The sequence below is a fragment of the Amblyraja radiata genome, chromosome 32 (assembly GCF_010909765.2).
Source record: "Amblyraja radiata isolate CabotCenter1 chromosome 32, sAmbRad1.1.pri, whole genome shotgun sequence".
Classification (NCBI taxonomy): Eukaryota; Metazoa; Chordata; class Chondrichthyes; order Rajiformes; family Rajidae; genus Amblyraja; species Amblyraja radiata.
In genome coordinates this window covers 6,781,066-6,802,221 of record NC_045987.1, presented here as the reverse complement: position 1 = coordinate 6,802,221, position 21,156 = coordinate 6,781,066, and the positions used below count along the sequence as shown (strand labels likewise).

Sequence of the window (21,156 nt, the reverse complement as noted above, 5' to 3'; positions counted from 1 at the left end):
GATTAGTACGGGTGTCAGGGGTTATGGGGAGAAGGCAGGAGAATGGGGTTAAGAGGAAGAGATAGATCAGCCATGATTGAATGGAGATGGGCCGAATGGCCTAATTCTGCTCCTATCACTTATGAACTTATGAGTCCCTTCCGACCCATTCCTCTTGAGCTCCAGTCTCCCAGTGATGAATCCAAACTCCCCAATTCCATTGCCCTTTCTACATTACACTATTACCCTCCTGACCCAATGCCCCGTCCCCCAGTCCCTCACTAGTCCAGGTCCCCTCTGCCCGAATCCCAGGCCACTATCATGCCTGCTGCTCACATGCCCAAACCTCCCAATGCCCTATTGTCCCAACCCCTCCACTCATTCACCCTCGACCGCATTAAGGTCATAAGGTCCTGAGGGATAGGAATAGAATGAAGCCATTCGGCCCATCAAGTCTACCACGCCATTCAATCCTGGCTGATCCATCTCTCCCTCCTAACCCCATTCTCCTGCCTTCTCCCCATAACCTCCGACACCCGTACTAATCAAGAATCTATCTCTCTCTGCCTTAAAAATGTCCACTGACTTGGCCTCCACTGCCTTCTGTGGCAAAGAATTCCACAGATTCACCACCCTCTGACGAAAGAAATTCCTCCGCATCTCCTTCCTAAAGGAACGTCCTTTAATTCTGAGGCCGTGACCTCTAGTTCTGGACTCTGCGAATAATGGAAACATCCTCGCCACATCCACTCTATCCAAGCCTTTCACTTCACAAGTCTGTACGTTTCATTGAGGTCGCCCGTCATTCTGCTAAACTCCAGCGATGGTCCTCTGATGCTCCAATCCATCCAAAAGCCAGGATGACTCATTGCCTCACCCCTTGTGTGTCCCAATGCTCCATCATTACATAGAAACATAGAAACATAGAAATTAGGTGCAGGAGTAGGCCATTCGGCCCTTCGAGCCTGCACCGCCATTCAATATGATCATGGCTGATCATCCAACTCAGTATCCTGTACCTGCCTTCTCTCCATAACCCCTGATCCCTTTAGCCACAAGGGCCACATCTAACTCCCTCTTAAATATAGCCAATGAACTGGCCTCGACTACCCTCTGTGGCAGAGAGTTCCAGAGATTCACCACTCTCTGTGTGAAAAAAGTTCTTCTCATCTCGGTTTTAAAGGATTTCCCCCTTATCCTTAAACTGTGACCCCTTGTCCTGGACTTCCCCAACATCGGGAGCAATCTTCCTGCATCTAGCCTGTCCAACCCCTTAAGAATTTTGTAAGTTTCTATAAGATCCCCTCTCAATCTCCTAAATTCTAGAGAGTATAAACCAAGTCTATCCAGTCTTTCTTCATAAGACAGTCCTGACATCCCAGGAATCAGTCTGGTGAACCTTCTCTGCACTCCCTCTATGGCAATAATGTCCTTCCTCAGATTTGGAGACCAAAACTGTACGCAATACAATTACATTATCCCCGTGCACAATAGTCCTATTATTCTTCTGCCCAATCGCCCAAAAGTCCACAGCTTACCTGTTGGTCTGGTACGGCAGTGGCGGGGCCTGTGATCTGTGCACTGAAGTCTGTCTCCACTCCCTCCACACCATATTCACCCTCTTTGTTCTTGTCATCGTTGATATCTTCGTAGTAAGGATACTCGTAGTAGTAAGAGTCCGCGGTGGGCTGAAAACAAAGCAAGCACAAGCACAGCTGAGCAAACCTGGTGGTTGTGGGGGGGGGGGGGGGGGGGGGTGGGCTGACAGCTCGGTCTCTTTATTTCTTATTTTCTTATAGAAACTTACAAAATTCTTAAGGGGTTGGACAGGCTAGATGCAGGAAGATTGTTCCCGATGTTGGGGAAGTCCAGAACAAGGGGCCACAGTTTAAGGATAAGGGGGAAGTCTTTTAGGACCGAGATGAGGAAAACATTTTTTTACACAGAGAGTGGTGAATCTCTGGAATTCTCTGCCGCAGAATGTAGTTGAGGCCACAGTTCATTGGCTATATTTAAGAGGGAGTTAGATGTGGCCCTTGTGGCTAAAGGGATCAGGGGGTATGGAGAGAAGGCAGGTGCAGGATACTGAGTTGGATGATCAGCCATGATCATATTGAATGGCGGTGCAGGCTCGAAGGGCCGAATGGCCTACTCCTGCACCTATTTTCTATGTTTCTATGTTTCTATGTCTCCACTGTACATACTCTGGGGCTGACCAGCTTGGGAAAGAAGGAATATGAGAGGGCAGAAGGGAGCGTAGTAGACTGGGGAGAAGGGAGAAGAACTGAAAGTGGAAGAGTGGGAGGCAAGGGCAGACCATCAAAGGCCAAACAGACTGCCCTCCCTCCCGCACCAGCCCAGCTTGGGCTCATCACACATCCTCATCATGTCCTCAAACTTTACCTTCAGAGTCGGTCGTTTCTCTTCAGCTATTGTCAAACCAAAGCACTAACCACCCTAACCCAGACCTACACAAACATATGTCCAAGCTTCACCACTGTGTACGTGGGTCATAAGGTCATAAAGAATAGGAGTAGAATTAGGCCATTCGGCCCATCAAGTCTACTCCGCCATTCAATCATGGCTGATCTATTTCTCCCTCCATACCCCATTCTCCTGCCTTCTCCCCATAACCTCTGACACCCGTACTAATCAAGAATCTATCTATCTCTGCCTTAAAAATATCCACTGACTTGGTGTCTGCAGCCCTCTGTGGCAAAGAATTCCACAGATCTGACTAAAGAATACCCTCTGACTGAATAAATGTCTCCAGATCTCCTTCCTAAAGGAATGTCCTTAAATTCTGAGGCTGTGACCTCTAGTCCTAGACTCTCCCACTAGTGGAAACATCCTCTCCACATCCACTCAATGGTGACCATAGGTGATCAGCCAGATTCTTTCCCCACAGATGCTGCCTGACCTGCTGGCGATCAGCCTGGATTTACAATAGACAAAAGACAATAGGTGCAGGAGTAGGCCATTTGGCCCTTCGAGCCAGCACCGCCATTCAATGTGATCATGGCTGATCATCCCCAATCAGTACCCCGTTCCTGCCTTCTCCCCATATCCCCTGACTCCGCTATCTTTAAGAGCCCTATCTAGCTCTCTCTTGAAAACATCCAGAGAACCTGCCTCCACCACCCTCTGAGGCAGAGAATTCCACAGACTCACCACTGTCTGTGAGAAAAAGTGTTTCCTCGTCTCCGTTCTAAATGGCTTATTCCTTATTCTTAAACTGTGTGGCCCCTGGTTCTGGACTCTCCCAACATCAGGAACATGTTTCCTGCCTCCCGTTTACGATCCCCCTCCCCTCCCCCATCTACAGTACCTTATCTATCGGGGAGGTACTCACGTCATAGTCAAGTGTGTCGGGATCTTGATTCTGTGGTGTTTCGGGGAGTGGGCTGTCACAGTCGGGGCTGTAGTGTTCGCAGTAATCATAGGCTGCTCTGTGGTCCGCGATGATCAAGAATTGCTGGACATCCCCCTGTAAGAAGAAGGCAGATTATAATCAACGGCAGAACTTCCAAAGACACGGCCAACTTTCCATCAAAAGTCAGCAGTCAGTTTCCTGTTGAACAAGAAGAGGCAATATCTAGCCCCAGATTCCTGTCCTGACATTCATCGAGATCACGGCTGCACTTTGGCCTAATTCCAGAAACCAAACACTCCTCCAGAATCCTCTACAGCTTTACTTACAAAATATGTCTCGGTCTCAGAGTGAAAAGGACCAATTGCTATTTATGTAAAGGAATTCTAAACGTGGAACAGCCTTTGCATGTTTTATAATCTAATTCCTAAAAGAGCAAGTCAAGTTCACCAAAGATAGACACAAGATGCTGGAGTAACTCAGTCTGAAGAAGGGTCTTGACCCAATACGTCACCTATTCCTTCTCTCCAGAGATTCTGCCTGACCCGCTGAGTTACTCCAGCTTTTTGTGTCTGTCTTCTGTTTAAACCAGCATCTGCAGTTCCTTCCTACACAAGTTAAGTTCACCATTCTGTTTTACAAGGAGCCTCGACCTGAAACAATAACTCTGTTTTCACTCTCCATGTAACCATATAACAATTACAACACGGAAACAGGCCATCTCGGCCCTTCTAGTCCGTGCCGAACACTTACTCTCCCCTAGTCCCATCTACCTGCACTCAGACCATAACCCTCCATTCCTTTCCCGTCCATATACCTATCCAATTTATTTTTAAATGATAAAAACGAACCTGCCTCCACCACTTCCACTGGAAGCTCGTTCCACACAGCTACCACTCTCTGAGTAAAGAAGTTCCCCCTCATGTTGCCCCTAAACTTTTGTCCCTTAATTCTCAAATCATGTCCACTTGTCCTCCCCACAGATGCTGCCCGACCAGCTGGCTGTTTAAACCATGTTCTTATTATTTGGGAATTTTTCCGATTTTACACCTTCTGCAGTTTATCAAGAAGTTCCATTTTCTGTCGACCTTTGTCGGAAAATGCGCCCGTGAAGCTCTCCATTAAGATGCTACTTAAATGCAAGACGTCGCTGTTGTTGCATCAGAGCCCATCCAGTCATCTTGAAGAAGGAGGTTTCCGATAAATGAAGTCAAACATCAACATTGCAGTAAGATATACGCAAGTGAAGGTAGTTTAAACCAACCCTAACCTCAAGATGAATGCTGAATAAACACGAGGTGCACAGGGACGCAGAGAGGAAAGTGGCCAAATCCTTCCTGTGTTTGAAGCCTTTCCAAAAAAGGCTTTTTCTCCAAACCCCTCCTCTCCCTATTCAACCCCTTCAGCTCTACTGAGCTGCCACCCTCCCGCAGCTGAGACCTGCAGTGGCTTGCAGCTGCCGTTGCGCATCTGCCCCCCTGTGAGGCGCTAGAGAGCCACTTCTCCAATTCCACCTTTGATGGAGGTGGCTGCTTCCCCACATGGCTCAGCTGGAGTGGATCACCGCCCCTGGAGTGGGGTCCAGTCCGCTAAATAGAGTCTCCGTGCTGGATATCGCCGATGGAGAGGTGGTATCGAGGGAGCGTAACATTGCTGGAGGGAGAGCTGGATCATTGGGGAATGCAATATTGAGAGTTGGACTGTCAAAGTACAGAGAGACACTTCATTCCCAGAGGGGCAGTACTGAGGGAGTGCCACGCGGTCAAGGGGCTGTCCCACTTTCACCACATAATTCACAACCTTTTTTACTCGTGGACATTTTTCATCAGGCTAGAAAAACGCCCCGACCTACTTGATGCCACGAGTGCCTACGACTAGCATCACGACCTACCTACGACTAGCATCACGACCTACCTACGACCTCGTGACGACCATACTGCGAGTATGAGTCAAGGGCAAACTCGGCAGAGGTCGTGAACTAGGTTGTGAAAGTGGGACAGGCCCTTGAGAGGGACAGTACTGAGGGAGTGATGCGCTTTAACTAGTGTTAGTCCCATGCTCTCTCCCCCCCCGTCACTCTGGACACACACACACCCCCCACGTTATGTCAGCGTTTCCCTCCCCCTCCCCCAGCACCCCGTGTGACACCAGGAATTTACGCTGACGCACCCTCTTGAAACGGGAACTCCCCCCCCTCCCCTCCCCCCAGGTCGATACTGACACGACCATGAGCTTCACACACACACACACACACACACTAATGCCGTGCAGCTGTGGGTTCTCAACGTCTCATTCAGGCAACCCGCACCGAGCTGTGAACACGGGCCCAGCAAGTCGAAGCAGGATCACGGCCTGCAGCTGCTGCCAAAAACATGCCCCTGCATCCGACCCACATCTCTGCCTCCAGTCCCTGCTGCCTCTAGTGCAGTGGAGACAAGCTCTGGTCCACACTGCTCCCTCCCTCATTCTCCAGTGTGACCCCCCCCCCCCCTCCCCCCCCACCGTGGGAGTGTTGGCTATTTGGCCAAGAGCCCGATATTGATGTAAACCGTTGCCTTGCTGACGTGGCTCGCTGCTTCACCCGGGGGTGGAATCATCAAATGCTGGTTCTTTTCCAGAGTTCCCTTCAGAATAATACTTCATGCTAATCCATCCCCGTTTCATCTGTGCCTCTGTGTTGAGACACACAAGGAACAAAGCAATCAGTCCCATGTGAAAGGCCACACAATCACCAGCATGGGGAGAAGGAGATGATGGGAAAGATGATGGGGAGATGGAGAACACGGAACACAGAACAGTTCAGCACAGGAACGGGCCATTCGGCCCACAATGTCCATGCCGACCATGATGCCAAGCTGGACACAAAATGCTGGAATACCTCAGCGGGACAGGCAGCATCTTTGGAAAAAAGAAATGGCTCCAGAGAATGGCTGCCTGTCCCGCTGAGTTATTCCAGCACTTTGTGTCTATCTTCGATTTAAACCAGCATCTGCAGTTCTTTCCTACACATGATACCAAGGCTCACTAATAGAGAGCCATGTACAGGGTGGCACGGTGGCACAGTGGTAGAGTTGCCTCCCACCCAGAGACCCGGGTTCGATCCTGACTACGGGTGCTGTCTGTATGGAGTTTGTACATTCGCCCTGTGACCGCGTGGGTTTTCTCCAGGGGCTCTGGTTTCCTCCCACATTCCAAATACAGGCAGGTTTGTAGGTTAATTGTCTCTGGTGTGTAGGATGGAACTAGTGTATGGGTGATGGCTGGTTGGAGTGGACTCGGTGGGCTGAAGGGCCTGTTTCCACACTGTGTCTCTAAAAAACTAAAACTAATCTCCTACGCACATGACACAAATATCACAATTCCCTGCTGAGCCACGTGCCTATTTCAAAATCCTGTATGCCACTATCGTACTTGCCTCCACCACCACCCCTGGCAGTAGGTTCCAGGTACCCACTACCCTCTGTGTAAAACAAACTTGCCCCACACATCTCCTTTAAACTTTGTCCCTTTAAACTGTGACCTCTGGTCTTTGACATTTCTACCCTGGGGTACAGGTTCTGAAGAGGTAGGTGGAGGGTGTGAAGGGGGTAGAAAGAATGGGCAGAAGGGAGAAAGAAGGAGAAGAGAGGGAAGAGGGAAGAGGGAAGAGAGAAGAGGGAGAGAGCGAGAGAGAGAGAGAGAGAGAAAGAGAGAGAGAGAGAGAGAGAGAGAGAGAGGGAGAGAGAGAGAGAGAGAGAGATAGTAGAAAGCGGGAAAGGAGATAGTACTCAGCGAGAAGGAGCGGGTGAGAGGGGATAGTTTGGTGAGAGAGGGTCTGAGGACAAACGTCAGAGACAACGGTGGCACAAACTGGAGTGCCCAGAGACGGAGAAGGAGAATCAGAAGGGCAGGAGAAGGAGAGAGAATTGAATGGGGATAGAGAATAGGGAAGAGGGTTTGTCTGAAGAAGGGTCTCAACCCAAAACGTCACCTATTCCAATTATTTTCTCCAGAGATGCTGCCTGTCCCGCTGAGTCACTCCAGCTCTTTGCGTCTGTTTTCGGTTAAAACCAACATCTGCAGTTCCTCCCTACACGAGGAATGGGGGACAGGCAGAGCAGATGACAAGTGGGCTGGGAGAGGGGCGACGGGGGGCAAGAAATAGTCAAAGGCTGTCGGGGAGAACGGAGGGATGGGCGAAAGGAAGACGGATGATTGAACTGATTGAGAGCTCAGAATCTCACAGTAAACTGGCATTTTAAGTAACAAACGCATTCCCCTGGTGTGGAAACAGATGGAGAACAGCATTGTGCATGAACCATAGAGATTCAATTAAAAAACATGTCAAATAAACCCCCATCCAAATCTGGTCAGACCCCTCCCTTAGAAACCGTGCATACTTGGAAAAGCCAAACTCCTTCTGGTACAAGTAGCAAGAAAACCAACATATTGTGCTTTAAACCATCCATATCCTTGAAAATAATTGTCGCTGGTGAAGAGAGGTTAGGTAAGTTTGAGAAATGTCTGGATTTATTTTTCTTTCTAAAGTGCGGGACAGAAATCTCATCAGCGGGAGGTGTGCTAGCCAAGAGTGGTGCCTGAAGTAAGAGTGCTGCATAAACGGGCTTGTGGCTCTCGTGGTTAGATGCCTGGCAGGTTGCAGCATCAGGTGTGATAGTCTTGGAACATTGACAACTCACTGGAGATGCCAGGGCATGATGGAAGGGCCCGGCACATGCATCAGGCGAGGTTTCCCCCCAGAGACCCGTCCTCGCTCCCACACGGGGGGGGGCAGCGATCCGTCCTCACCTCAGCCCGCCTGGCTAGACAAGGGGGGCCAAGGAAACCCGCCTGGCTAGAAGGGGGGCCAAGGAAGCTGCAACAGGAACCCGCGCAGCTAAGGTCAGGTTCAAGCTTGCCAGCTTTAACCTGCATGCACTCTTCTGCATGCATCAGTCTGAAGAAGGGTTTCGGCCCGAAACGTCGCCTATTTCCTTCGCTCCATAGATGCTGCTGCACCCGCTGAGTTTCCCCAGCAATTTTGTGTACCTTTGCACTCTTCTACACTCTGTGTTACTGCATCCATCACTGGCGAGATTGGCCAGACGCCAACAATGTCCCAGGCAAACGAGTGTTTGCCAGTGTTCACAGTGGTCTCCGCGAGTTTAGTTCAGAGGCACAGCACGGAAACATGACCTTCGGCCCACCGAGTCCGTGCAGACCAGCGATCCCCGCCTTCCTATACACGCTACGCTACAGTAGCGATTTACAATTGTAGCCAATTAGCCTGCAATCCCGTACGTTTTTGGAGCGCCCGGGGAAACCCACGCTGGTCACTGGGAGAAGGTACAAACGCCGTACAGACGGCGGCATTAGTCAGGATTAAGCCCGGGGGGCCTCTCTGGCTCTATGAGGCAGCAACTCTACCGCTGCGCCACCCAGCAGGTTAATTGGCTTCGGTGAAGATTGTAAATAGTCCCTAGTGTGTGTGTGTCGGGCAGTGCTAGTGTGCTGGGGATCGCTGGTCGGCGCGGACAGGGCCTGTTTCTGCGCTGTATCTCTAAACAAAACTAAAAGTCGTTGAGACCAGCATAGATGATATTGAATGACTGAAGATAGACACAAAATTGCTGGAGTAACTCAGCGGGACAGGCAGCATCTCTGGAGAGAAGGAATGGGTGACGTTTCGGGTGACCCGAAACGTCACCCATTCCTTCTCTCCAGAGATGCTGCCTGTCCCGCTGAGTTACTCCAGCATTTTGAGTCTCCCTTCGATTTAAGCCAGCATCCGCAGCTCTTTCCTACACAACATACCATTGAGTATATGTTGTGCTTCTGCAGGGCAGAATTTCATTGCTCCGTTTTGGGACGCATGATAATAAAAACACTCTCGACTCTCGTTAAAAGTTGTTGTCGGGTTTCACATGAGGATGGAAAGAATGAGAGCTGCCATTGTCGGATTACAACCCGTATCCGAGTGGAACATGAGAGAGAAATGTTCTTGGGAGTGAAGTTGGGATCAGGATTTCGAAGCGACTGAACAGACCTTGCCGTGGTCAGAAGGTTGGCACGGAGTCCGAGGAGCTGGAACCACAGCTGTTCCTCCTTAAAGCTCAAGTTCACACTTGGCAGACCATCCCGCTGCAGTCTTCAGCTTGGGTCCAGTCCACTTAAACTGTCAATTATGCTTCTGCCAATTCACACTGTTTGCTCACCTGGTTAAAAATGGGTGTTCAGCAAAAACTGCCTGCCTGCGTCCTACACACACTGATCCATGGATGACTCGATTGGTAATTGCACATTGCCTTATGCCCCTGTGTCCCACTTAGGAAACCTGAACGGAAACCTCTGGAGACTTTGCGCCCCACCCAAGGTTTCCGTGCGGTTCCCGGAGGTTGCAGGTGGTTGCCGGAGGTTGCAGGTAGTGGAAGCAGGTGGAGAGACTGACAAAAACCTCCGGGAACCGCACGGAAACCTTGGGCGGGGCGCAAAGTCTCCAGAGGTTTCTGTTCAGGTTTCCTAAGTGGGACAGGGGCATGACATAGCTTTCCACCGTACACATGACCACAAACTAAACCAAACTAAACCAGAGGAGGTGGATCAGAAGGAACTGCAGTGAGGAGGAGATTCACTGTGATGGATGTTTGTGTAAATTGTGTTGGTGTGTGTCTTGGTTCTTTTCTTGTTGTATGACTGCAGAAACCAAATTTCGTTTGAACTTCATTTGAGGTTCAAATGACAGTAAAGGGTATTGTATGCCGGTTTAAACCGAAGACAGGCACAAAGGGACAGGCAGCATCTCTGGAGAAACGGAATGGGTGATATTTCGGTGACGAGTCCCTTCTTCAGACTGAGAGCCAGGGGAAAGGGAAACGAGAGGTGTAGACGGTGATGTAGAGAGATATTCAACAAACGAATGAAAGATATGCAAAAAAGTAACGGAAGCAGTACATTGTTAGCTGTGGGCGAGGTGAAAACGAGTTGCAGACAATGACACTAGTACAATGACTAGGGTGGAGGGGGGGGGGGCATAGAGAGAGGGGTTGCAAGGGTTACTTGAAGTTAGATAAATCAATATTCATACCGCTGGGTTGCAGGAAGGGCTGGGACCCCAGCACACTGTGGGCGTTTGGTCATCTCTCCCGATATCAGAAAGGGATCATGGTAACATTCAAAGAGGGCTGGTGCTCGAATATCTAAACTTCAAGCCGAACGTCTGCCTGAGCCAACATTGTCCCTCTCACCGGTCAGCGCTGACTGTGTAGGTACAGGTACAGCTACCGCACCTGAATGACACACCCACTGACGGCCGCTAAGATATTGACAGTCACCGGCAGTATGAGGTTCGTGTAGGAAGAGGCAAGCAGGTGCTGATAGACGCACAGGGCTGGAGGAACTCAGCGGGTCAGGCAGCAGCATCTGTGGAGAAACAGGATGGGCGGCGTTTTGGATCGGGACCCTTCTTTAGACTGGTTCTGAAGAAGGGATCCGACCCAAAATGTCACTCATCTATTTCCTCCAGAGATGCTGCCTGACGCGCTGAGTTACTCCAGCATTGTGTATCTACCAGCAGGATGAGGTTTATTCAGCTTATGAAAAGGGGAACAAGCGGAGTAGCATATAGTTGTGTTCAAAAGGGAACTGCAGATGCTGGAATATCGAAGGTACACAAAATTGCTGGAGGAACTCAGCGGGTGCAGCAGCATCTATGGAGCGAAGGAAATAGGCGACGTTTCGGGCCGAAACCCTTCTTCAGACTGATGGGGGGTGGGGAAAGAAAGAAGGAAAAAGGGGAAGAGGAGGAGCCCGAGGGCGGGCGGATGGGAGGGTGGGAGGAGACAGCTAGAGGGTGAAGGAAGGGGAGGGGACAGCACAGGCTAGCCAAATTGGGGGAATTCAATGTTGATGCCATAGGGGCGCAAGGACCCCAGACGGAATATGAGGTGCTGTTCCTCCAATTTCCGCTGTTGCTCACTCTGGCAATGGAGGAGACCCAGGACAGAGAGGTCGGATTGGGAATGGGAGGGGGAGTTGAAGTGCTGAGCCACCGGGAGGTCATGTAGGTTAAGGCGGACCGAGCGGAGGTGTTCGGCGAAACGGTCGCCCAACCTACGCTTGGTCTCACCGATGTAAATTAGCTGACATCTAGAGCAGCGGATGCAGTAGATGAGGTTGGAGGAGATACAGGTGAACCTTTGTCGCACCTGGAACGACTGCTTGGGACCTTGAATGGAGTCGAGGGGGGAGGTGAAGGGACAGGTGTTGCATTTCTTGCGGTTGCAACGGAAAGTGCCCGGGGCGGGGGGGGTGCGGGAGGGAAGGGAAGAATTGACGAGGGAGTTGCGGAGGGAGCGGTCTTTGCGGAAGGCAGACATGGGGGGAGATGGGAAGATGTGGCGAGTGGTGGGGTCACGTTGGAGGTGGCGGAAATGGCGGAGGATTATGTGTTGTATTTGCCGGCTGGTGGGGTGAAAGGTGAGGACCAGAGGGACTCTGCCCTTGTTGCGTGTGCGGGGATGGGGAGAGAGGGAGTAGCATATAGTTGGCCATTCACTTCTCTTGGCAGCCTTGGCCATCTCAGCTCAGTTCTGTCCCCATCACTACTCTTTTTTTTTTCATTCCTAACTTGGCTGCTACAGCCATCTTGCAGTGTCAGGAGAGACAGTGATTGCTTGGCTCAGCTGGTTCAAGCTTCAGCTTTCATTACAATCTGCCAGCAGCAGATGGCTTCTGCAGCAAGGTGAATATTTATGGCCAAAAGGGCGCTCCCCTTGCCTTGCTTCCTTGGGCCTCCCCCCCAGCCTCCTCCTTGGGTTGATGTGGGGGGGGGGGGGGGGGGGTGGACTTGCTCCCACACTGCTGGTAGGCGATGGGATGTTCACATCCATCCGTGGCTTGGCACACAATGTTCCCTGTCGTTTCTGCGCATCCTCCCCGCATCGATAACCTTCAACTCTTCCACCCGCCGTACCCAATCCGACAAACTCCGAACAGCCAGCATCCCTGGAGAGAAGTAATGGGTGACGTTTCAGGTCGAGACCCTTCTTCAGACCCAAAGGGGACTTCTTCCCTTCCAAAGAAGGGCCTCGATCCGAAACGTCGCCCATTCCGTCTCTCCGGAGATGCTGCCTCACCCGCTGAGTTACTCCGGCATTTTGTGTCCACCTTCGGTTGAAACCGGCATCTGCACATGGGCTGGAGGAACTCAGCGGGTCAGGCAGTTCCTTCCGACAAAGTCTGAATCTCGGTCACCTCCTCCGGCCCTATCAATCTCAGACCCCTCCGATCCTCCTGCAAGGTCATAGCTCCAACGTGAGAAATGCAACGTATTTTTTTACACGTGAGGCGATGGGTGTCTGGTGCCCACTGGTGATGGTGGTACAGATGCAATAGGGGCACTCAAGAGGCTTTTACATCGGCACATGGATTTGCAGGGAATGGAGGGATTTAGATCACAAGGAGATCAATTTAACAGCTTCATGTTTGGCATGGACATTGTGGGCCGAAGGGCCTGTTCCTGTACTGTACTGTGCTATGTTTTAGTGAAATGCTTTTGTTAATATTACATGCAGGTTTAAGAACAGAGGAACATTTTCCCATGAGTTATTCATGCCTGGATTAGAGGCCATTAGCTACAGGGAGAGGTTGGACAGACTTGGATCGTTTTCCCTGGAACGCCAGAGGTTGCAGGGAGACCTGATAGAAGTGTATAAAAGTATGAAGGGCATAGAGAGGGTAGACAGTCAGAACCTTGGTCCCAGGATGTACTAGAGGGTATAGCTTTAAAGTGTAAAGTGCAAAGTTTAAAGGAGATGTGCGGAGTAAGATTTTTTTTTTTTAACGCAAAGGATGGCGGGTGTCTGGAACGGGGGTGGTGGTTGAGGCAGATACGATCGTGGCGTTTGTGAGACTTTAGGACAGGCTCATGGATGCGGAGAGAATGTAAAGATATGGATGGTACACAAAAATGCTGGAGAAACTCAGCGGGTGCAGCAGCATCTATGGAGCGAAGGAAATGGGCAACGTTTCGGGCCGAAACCCTTCTTCAGACAAGATATGGATTATGTGTTGGTCTTGGCATCATGTACGGCACAGACATTGTGGGCCGAAGGGCCTGTTCTTTTGCTGGACCGTTCTGGTGTTTGGTGTTGTACGTGAGCTTGTGAGCAAACTACTCTCTGACATAGTGTGAATGCTGGAAGCCACTGACCATGAGCAGCAGTGGCAACTTGGGTTACATTCAACGCCAGCCAGCCAAATTATCTGAATAGTAACAACTCCCTGAAGCTTATGTTAAAATGCTTCGATAATGGAAAATACATAGAATCATCTGGTTTGTGCACCAGGCAAGGATTTTATTTCACAGTCTCTCATCCTTCCAACCACAATGACTCATTTCCCAAGCCTATTACATTTTGAAGCATATTGATACAGCTACACTTAAAGTTAGATTGGTTTAATTTTCTCCTGCTCCCCCGATGCCCAGAGTTACCTTAGAGTGGATGTTTGCTTGGGCTGATCCAGCAAAGAGCCCACTCTGGCCCACGTGAGATAGAGTGATGTGATTCTCTGCAATTGTCATTACCCGTTCAATACAGGTATGGCTGATCTCTCTGGCCCAGGAATAGTCGAGTCAGTCCATCTATTCTCATCATGCATCCACCGTCCAAACCCCTAATGCAACTGCTGTCCGGGCATAGACTGAAATTCCACCTCTATCATCTATCATCAAGGGTCCCGACCATAAGGACCATGCCCTCTTCTCACTGCTACCACCGGGCAGGAGGTACAGAAGCCTGAGGTTGCACATCAGCCGCTTCTGGAGCAGCTTTGTGGAGTCATTTGGCTTTGGTAAAAAGTGTGATTTGTCCCTAGTGTGTCGGGTAATGCCAGTGTACGGGGTGATCACTGGTTGGCGCAGACTCGATGGGCCGAAGGGCCTGTTTCCGAGCTGTATCTCAAAACTAAACCTAACCAAAATGCTACTTTCCGACAACAATCAGGTTCCTGACCTGACCTGCCCAGCTCTAATCCTACCTCAGCAATGGGACTCAACGCACCACCTACTGCCATGTACTTTGTATCTACAAAACAGATACTCTCATCTACTATACACTAGAGATACTGGAAACATCTTCTAAATGTGTATTTTTGCACCAGTTTCTTGTTTTTTTTGGTCATTTTTTCTCTTTGCAGAATTTGTGTAATTTATGTATGATTTATGTTTTAATGTGTCTTATCTGAGTCTATGTGCCCGTGTCTATAAGATTTACATTCTAACTGTACCTCACCCAATTTATTAATATGACAATAAACTTGACTTGACTGCGTTTCACAATTGGATGGAACATAGACCAGACGTATACAGTGTTAAACCGAACACGAATGGGGAATAGCGGGTAAGAGGGATGTCTTTGGCTCACAGAGCGGTTCGGGGAACATATTGAGCTGAGATACAGGAGCAACGAGATGGGACTCCACCGAGGTTTCAGAAACATAGAAACATAGAAAATAAGGTGCAGGAACACAGGAGAAGGCCATTTGGCCCTTCGAGCCAGCACCAATATGATCATGGCTGATCATCCAGAATCAGTACCCTGTTCCTGCTTTCTCCCCATATCCCTCGATTCCGTTAGCCCTACGAGCTATAGCCAACTCGCTCTTGAATACATCCAGTTAGGATCTAGAATGAACGGCTTTCAGTATTTAAAGGGTGTTTGTTTCTGGCAATGGCTAAAGGCCTCTCAGTGGATCTCGAGCCCATTTCTAAATTGGGGATCTAATGGTCTGCCCAGTCCAGCCAAAAGCAACAACAAACAAACTCCTTTCAAGACACGAGACTCCAGGTATGTTGTTTTCTTTATGCCCTTCGATAATTTGACTCCATGGTTTGATGTTGTCTGAAATCAAGGGAATTTGTCCCCTCGTCAACAGCCGGCAAAGTCTTGACAAGATTGTCAAAAGTTTCCAAAATGGTAGGAAGAGTTTTTGTCTTTCCAAATAAAATACAAAATATAAAATACAGAAAGCACAAAGAATTACAGTAGCTACTGGGCTTTCATCCAATTGCTGGACCCTGCTTCTCTTAGGCATTTCTGCCGTTTTTATCGGACTTTGTGACCCAAGAACTTTAAAACTCAGACACTGAGCAGGTTAAAGCAGATACTGCAGTCTGAAGAAGGGTCCCGAGCCGAAACATTGTCTATCCATGTTCTCCAGAGATGCTACTGAGAAGCGCACAGTGGGAGAATGGGACAAGAATGAAATACAGATAAAATAGGGACACAAAGTCCTGCAGTAATGGGCCCGTCCCACTTAGGCCATTTAACGCGATTTTGTTTGGCGATTTTTTTTGCCAGCACCCGTCATAGTTGCAGCAGTTTGCCGAAAATGTTCAACATGTTGAAAATCCAACGTACAGTCCACTCACTACTCATGACAGGTCGCGGGGAGACAGACGCCTGTATGGTCGTGCGTAGTGGCCCGTAGAATCGTACCTTGTTCTGGCCGCCGCTGGATTTTCAACACGTTGAAAATTTTCGGCAACCTGCTGCGACCATGGTGGGTGCCGGCAAGTTGCCCGAGAAAATCGCGTAAGTGGGACGGGCCCATTACTCAGTGGCTCAGGCAGCATCTGCGGAGGAGGTTGTACTCTATCCCCGGACAGCCCAGTTGATCATTTCTCCTTGAAGTCCACGTCGAAGCCAAATGTTATGTTGAAGCAGTCCCCACCATTCTTTCAGGCAGGGTTTTCCAGATAATAACATATAACATATAATATAACATATAACATAACAAGAACAGGAAAGAAACCATACTTTGCCAAAACCTGATATATTCTTCCAATGAAAACCGTGCACCCTTTTTTTACTTTACGATAACCTCATGAAATGTGGAACATCTCCATTAAATCTCCTCAATCTCCCCGCTCAAAGGAAACAATTCAAATTGTCATCACTTGCTAGACTTCGTCCCACCCCTCCCTCTCTGTTCTAGCTTTCTCCCCCCCCCATTACAATCAGTCTGACCACAAACATCACCTGCCCATTCCCTCCACATATGCCGCCTCAACAGACCCACTGAGTTCCTCCAGCACTTTGTGTTTTCATTCAAATTGCCTCATCTCTCCACACACCTGGGTGGCACAGTGGGAGAGTTGCTGCCTTACAGCGCCAGAGACCTGGGTTCGACCCTGACTACAGGGGCTGTCTGTGTGTAGCCTGTACGCTGTTTTTCCCGTGACCGCGCGGGGTTGTCTCCGGGAGCTCCGGTTCCCTCTCACATTCCAAAGACATACAGGTTTGCAGATTCATTGGCTTCTGTAAATCGCAAAATGTCCCTAGTGTGTAGGACAGCGCTAGTGCACGGGGTGATCGGTGGTCGGCGCGGAATCGGTTGTCCGTAAGGCCTGTGTCCGCGTGGTATTACGGAAGTAAACGAAACAAAGCTGATTTCTCTCGTCTCTGCACCGTCCGTAAGAATTGGCACCAAGTGTAGATCGTTTGGCCCTACGAGCATGTTCTGCCATTCATGATGATCATATTTGATTTACTTCCGTTTTATTTTCCTGCTCCATTAATATGTAAAATTCTAGCAAGCTGACAAATCTTCCCTCTGGTATGTTTCTGTTGGTGAATTACTTTTCAATGTTGGCACATACCTCATGGTCGGCACTGATCCCTGCCCTCTAACAAGCTTTAGAGACCTTGTTCACCTGCAACAGAGATACCACCAAAACCACCTCCGCAAAAGCCTCTAAATTCACCAGAAGGTCAAGCAAACCAACTTGTAGTGAGGAACTGCAGATGCTAGTTTACACCGAATATAGAAATAGAAAATAGGTGCAGGAGTAGGCCATTCGGCCCTTCGAGCCTGCACCGCCATTCAATATGATCATGGCTGATCAATATAAGACAAAGAGACCCTTAATCAGATCCAGCAAGCTTCAACTGTGATTAGTACGGGTGTCCGAGGTTATGGGGAGAAGGCAGGAGAATGGGGATAGGAGGGAGAGATAGATCATGGCGGAGTAGACTTGATGGGCCGAATGGCCTAATTCCACTCCTCTCACCTATGCCCTTATAGCATCCCCAGAGTTGTTCGTTATCCCTGCTCGGGTACATTGGACACACCATGTGGTTTGCTTGCCTGACATTAGGCGCCCAAAACGCACTCTATTCCGGGCTCTGTCATGGGAAGAGATGATCAGGTTAACCATGGTAAGGATTCAAAGATATGCTTGAAGGGCTCTTTGGAAACATGCAACATCCCTCGTGTATTCGTGGGAATCCCTGACTCAAGACTACCTGACGGAGATGGAACGTCAAGACGAGAGCATTTACAGTGGGGTAAATGATCAGAACCTTTTTTCCTGGGTCAAAGTCCAGGGAAGCATCAAAGACTAGAGGGAATGGCTTCAAGGGGAGTGGGACAAAGTTTAAAGGAAGTGTGCAAGACAGGTGTTGTTCACACAGAGGGTGATGGATGCCTGGAATACCTAGCCAGGGGTGGTGGTGGAGGCAGATAGTGGTGCTTAAGAGGCTTTTACATGGACAAGGAAAGGAGGGAAATGGATCACACGTGTCGGGAGGAACTGCAGATGCTGGTTTACATCGAAGATAGACACAATATGCTGGAGTAGCTCAGCGGGACAGGCAGCATCTCTGGAGAGAAGGAATGGGTGACGTTTCGGGAAGAGAGGACTCCACCCGAAACTTCACCCACTCCATCCTTCACTCCGGATATGGATCATGTGGCTTCTAAGGCTCTGCAGACACTGGTTTCATTAGCCACTTATGAACCCACAGGTCAGGAGTGGAATCAGGCCCTACCTACTCCATCCCATGGTACAGCCTGTGATGGTGAGGTTCTTCAGGGCCCTTCACAGTTTCAAGGTGACCCAAAGCACTGAAGAAGTGTTTCTGAAGATGGGTTTCAGCCCAAAACGTTGCCTATTTCCTTCGCTCCATAGATGCTGCTGCACCCGCTGAGTTTCTCCAGCATTTTTGTGTACCTTTGACCCAAAGCCCTTCACAGCCAAAGAGGTACTGAAGCACTTTCAGAAGTGCCGTCATGGTTAACTCCCTCGCCACTCCTCCCAACGCTGCCCAACCAGCCCGATTTTACTCTGTGTTGAACCTGTTCCCGTAAAAACATTTATACTTGGAAACCAAGGTGGGAAGCCAAAGGTTTAATGTGGAGCTGAGACAAGTCTGGGCGTTACATTTTTTTTTCTCGTGAAAGTTTATCAAAACAGGCTTAAAATGGCAAGATGACTAAACCACAGTCCTGGTGTTCCTTGTACATTCCCCACAGTACAGTTTCAAAAAGAGGGACAGGCTAGTGTATCTGTCCACCAACATCACCAAAGTGAATAATCTGTCCGTTAGCAAGATGTAGATGGTATGATCTTACCCACGGTCAACACTCCCTGCCCTATTTCATACATTACAGCAGCATCCACACTTCCAAAGTATTTCACTGGCTACAAAACCATTTGCTGAGTTCTCTTTCCTGAACAGACTTGATCTACTTCATGTAGATCTACTTAAGCTCCATGTTCTTGCATCTTCCATCAGAGATACCAACGTCTCTCCAAACACCCTCTGAAAGTCTGCACAAAGCCAACAACAGATTACAATTACGTCATGCACTCCAAACCCCTTCACAGCGGCGGCACGGTGGCGCAGCGGTAGAGTTGCCGCCTTATAGCGCCAGAGACCCGGGTTCGGTCCTGACCACGGGTGCTGTCTGTACGGAGTTTGTACGTTCTCCCTGTGACCTGCGTGGGCTTCCCCCGGGTGCTCCTGTTTCCTCCCACACTCCGAAGACGTGCAGGTTTGCACGTTAATTGGCTTGGTAGGTTTGTAGGTTAATGTAAATTGTCCCTGGTGTGCGTCGGATAGTGTTAGGTTGCGGGGATCGCTGGTCGGCACGGACTTGGTGGACAAAACGGCCTGATTCTGCGCTGTATCTCTAAACTAAATGTGCATTAAAAGCTTGCCCACATTTCAAAAGCAAATAAAATAAAACATAAACTTTGAACGCAAGGATCCTTGGATCTGAGGTCTCATAAAATATATCAGGATCCTCCCTTATTAAATATACTTTCACCCAAGCCTTAGAAAGCAGCCTCGGGCAACTCCTTGCTCCAGGTCAAGAACAACCTCTGACAACCACTGAGAGAACTCTGTAGGAGCTGCATTGTCTGCACCGCCTCGTGATCTTGGAGGAAGGCTGACATGACAGAAATGTGGTCAAGATAGATCACTCCTCCCTCCACGCAGTCCAGGCCACATCAACATGACATTCCCACTCTCCTCCTGCTGACTCACACACCACGGAAACGCAGTCTTCTTTCCATTGCTAATTGATCCTGTCTATCTAAGTTCTTCTTCAGCTCTCTGCTGGCACCCCACCCCTCCTGAATTTGAGCTTCACCCCTCGTTCACTGGTGTTAGACTGGATCATTCAGCTCCACTCTCTGGAGCAAAGATTATAGAGCAGAGCAAGATAGACCACTCCTCCGAAATCCAATGGGCTGACGTGTAGTACGTAACAGAACGTCACGGCCGCCATTTGTGTAAGCCAAACGCGACTTCTTTGGTGGCGGGGACGGACTCCACAGTTATACAATCTGCTCTTACATCAGAGGCTCCTCGAGTATCTTTGGGGGAAGAGGACGTTTCCTCCACTCCTGAGTTGATCCAGGACTGATTCTCGGTCGGTCCCCCCGATACCAGATGAAGGCGGCCAGCGGGAGAGCCTCAAGCGTCTGCCCGCGGTCGGCGCTCCTGAGACAGCGAGCAATGCTCCTCTAGTATCTTTGGTGTAATCCGTTCCAAAGATTGCTCCGCTCTATCACCTTTGGTGTAATCAGTGTTGTAGGGAACAGTGTTTTATTTTGCATCGATACTTCACATATTTAGTTAATATTATTGTAAATTTTATTAATATTATTGTAAATTGCAGCTCACTAAAATGGCGTCATGCCATACCCACGTCATACTACGCTTTTTTTTCGCAGAGTGGCGCATCTTGCTCTGCTCTATAATCTTTGCTCTGGAGTGCCGACCTGTCAGAGGGGCAGTACCAAGGGAGTGCCACAGAGGGGCAGTACTGAGAGACCGTTAGACCTCTGCATTGTTGGCATGGGTTGCACGGGTGGCATCAAGCAAGTCAACGGGGATGTCCTAAGGAGACACTGCATCTTTGGAATATCTCTATAAATCATCAGCTCACTCACTTATCGGATTTCCTAGTTGGTGGAATCTTGTACACACCAGTCATCTGCACTCATCACAACAATCATAAGACATAAAGCCGTCGTTAACTGCTAGAGAAGTATTTCAGGACATCCCAAGGGTTCTAACGAGGTCAAGTCAACAGAAATCCCCACTCCTTCCCTTTCAATGGCCATCACTGGTTTGGTTCCAGAGGTCACAATGTTCTCCAGAGACTTGGCAGATTCTTCCCACATCAACATAGACAACAGGGAATATGAGAGAGAGAGAGAGAGGGAGAGGGAGAGGGAGAGGGAGAGAGAGGGGGAGAGGGAGGGGGAGGGGGAGGGGGAGGGGGAGGAGAAGGGGGAGGAGAAGGGGGAGGAGAAGGGGGAGGAGAAGGGGGAGGAGAGGGACAGGAGGGGAGGGGGAGGGAGGGATAGGGAGAGAGAGGGAGGGGGAGAGAGGGGGCGAGAGGAGAGGAGGAGAGAGGAAGGAGAGGGGGGAGGAGAGGGGGGAGGAGAAGGGGGAGGGAGGGGTAGGGAGAGAGAGAGGGAGGGGGAGAGAGGGAGGGGGCGAGAGAGAGGGGGGAGAGAGGGGGGGAGA

At 49.7% G+C, this 21,156-nt stretch overlaps 1 protein-coding gene across 4 annotated transcripts in view; it reads right to left on the bottom strand.

Annotated features, from left to right (window-relative positions):
• col5a1 (collagen type V alpha 1 chain) overlaps positions 1–21,156 on the bottom strand; it is a 217,078-nt gene that overhangs the window by 117,274 nt on the left and 78,648 nt on the right. For all 4 annotated transcript variants that reach the window (XR_004416620.1, XM_033048653.1, XM_033048651.1 and 1 more), the window contains exons 5-6: positions 3,332–3,466; positions 1,518–1,667 (exon numbers count right to left, since the gene is read on the bottom strand). Coding sequence is in view for 3 of the 4 variants with exons in the window: in XM_033048653.1 (XP_032904544.1) it covers positions 1,518–1,667; positions 3,332–3,466 (285 nt within the window). In the remaining variant the exon portion in view is untranslated. The remainder of the gene's footprint in view (positions 1–1,517; positions 1,668–3,331; positions 3,467–21,156) is intronic.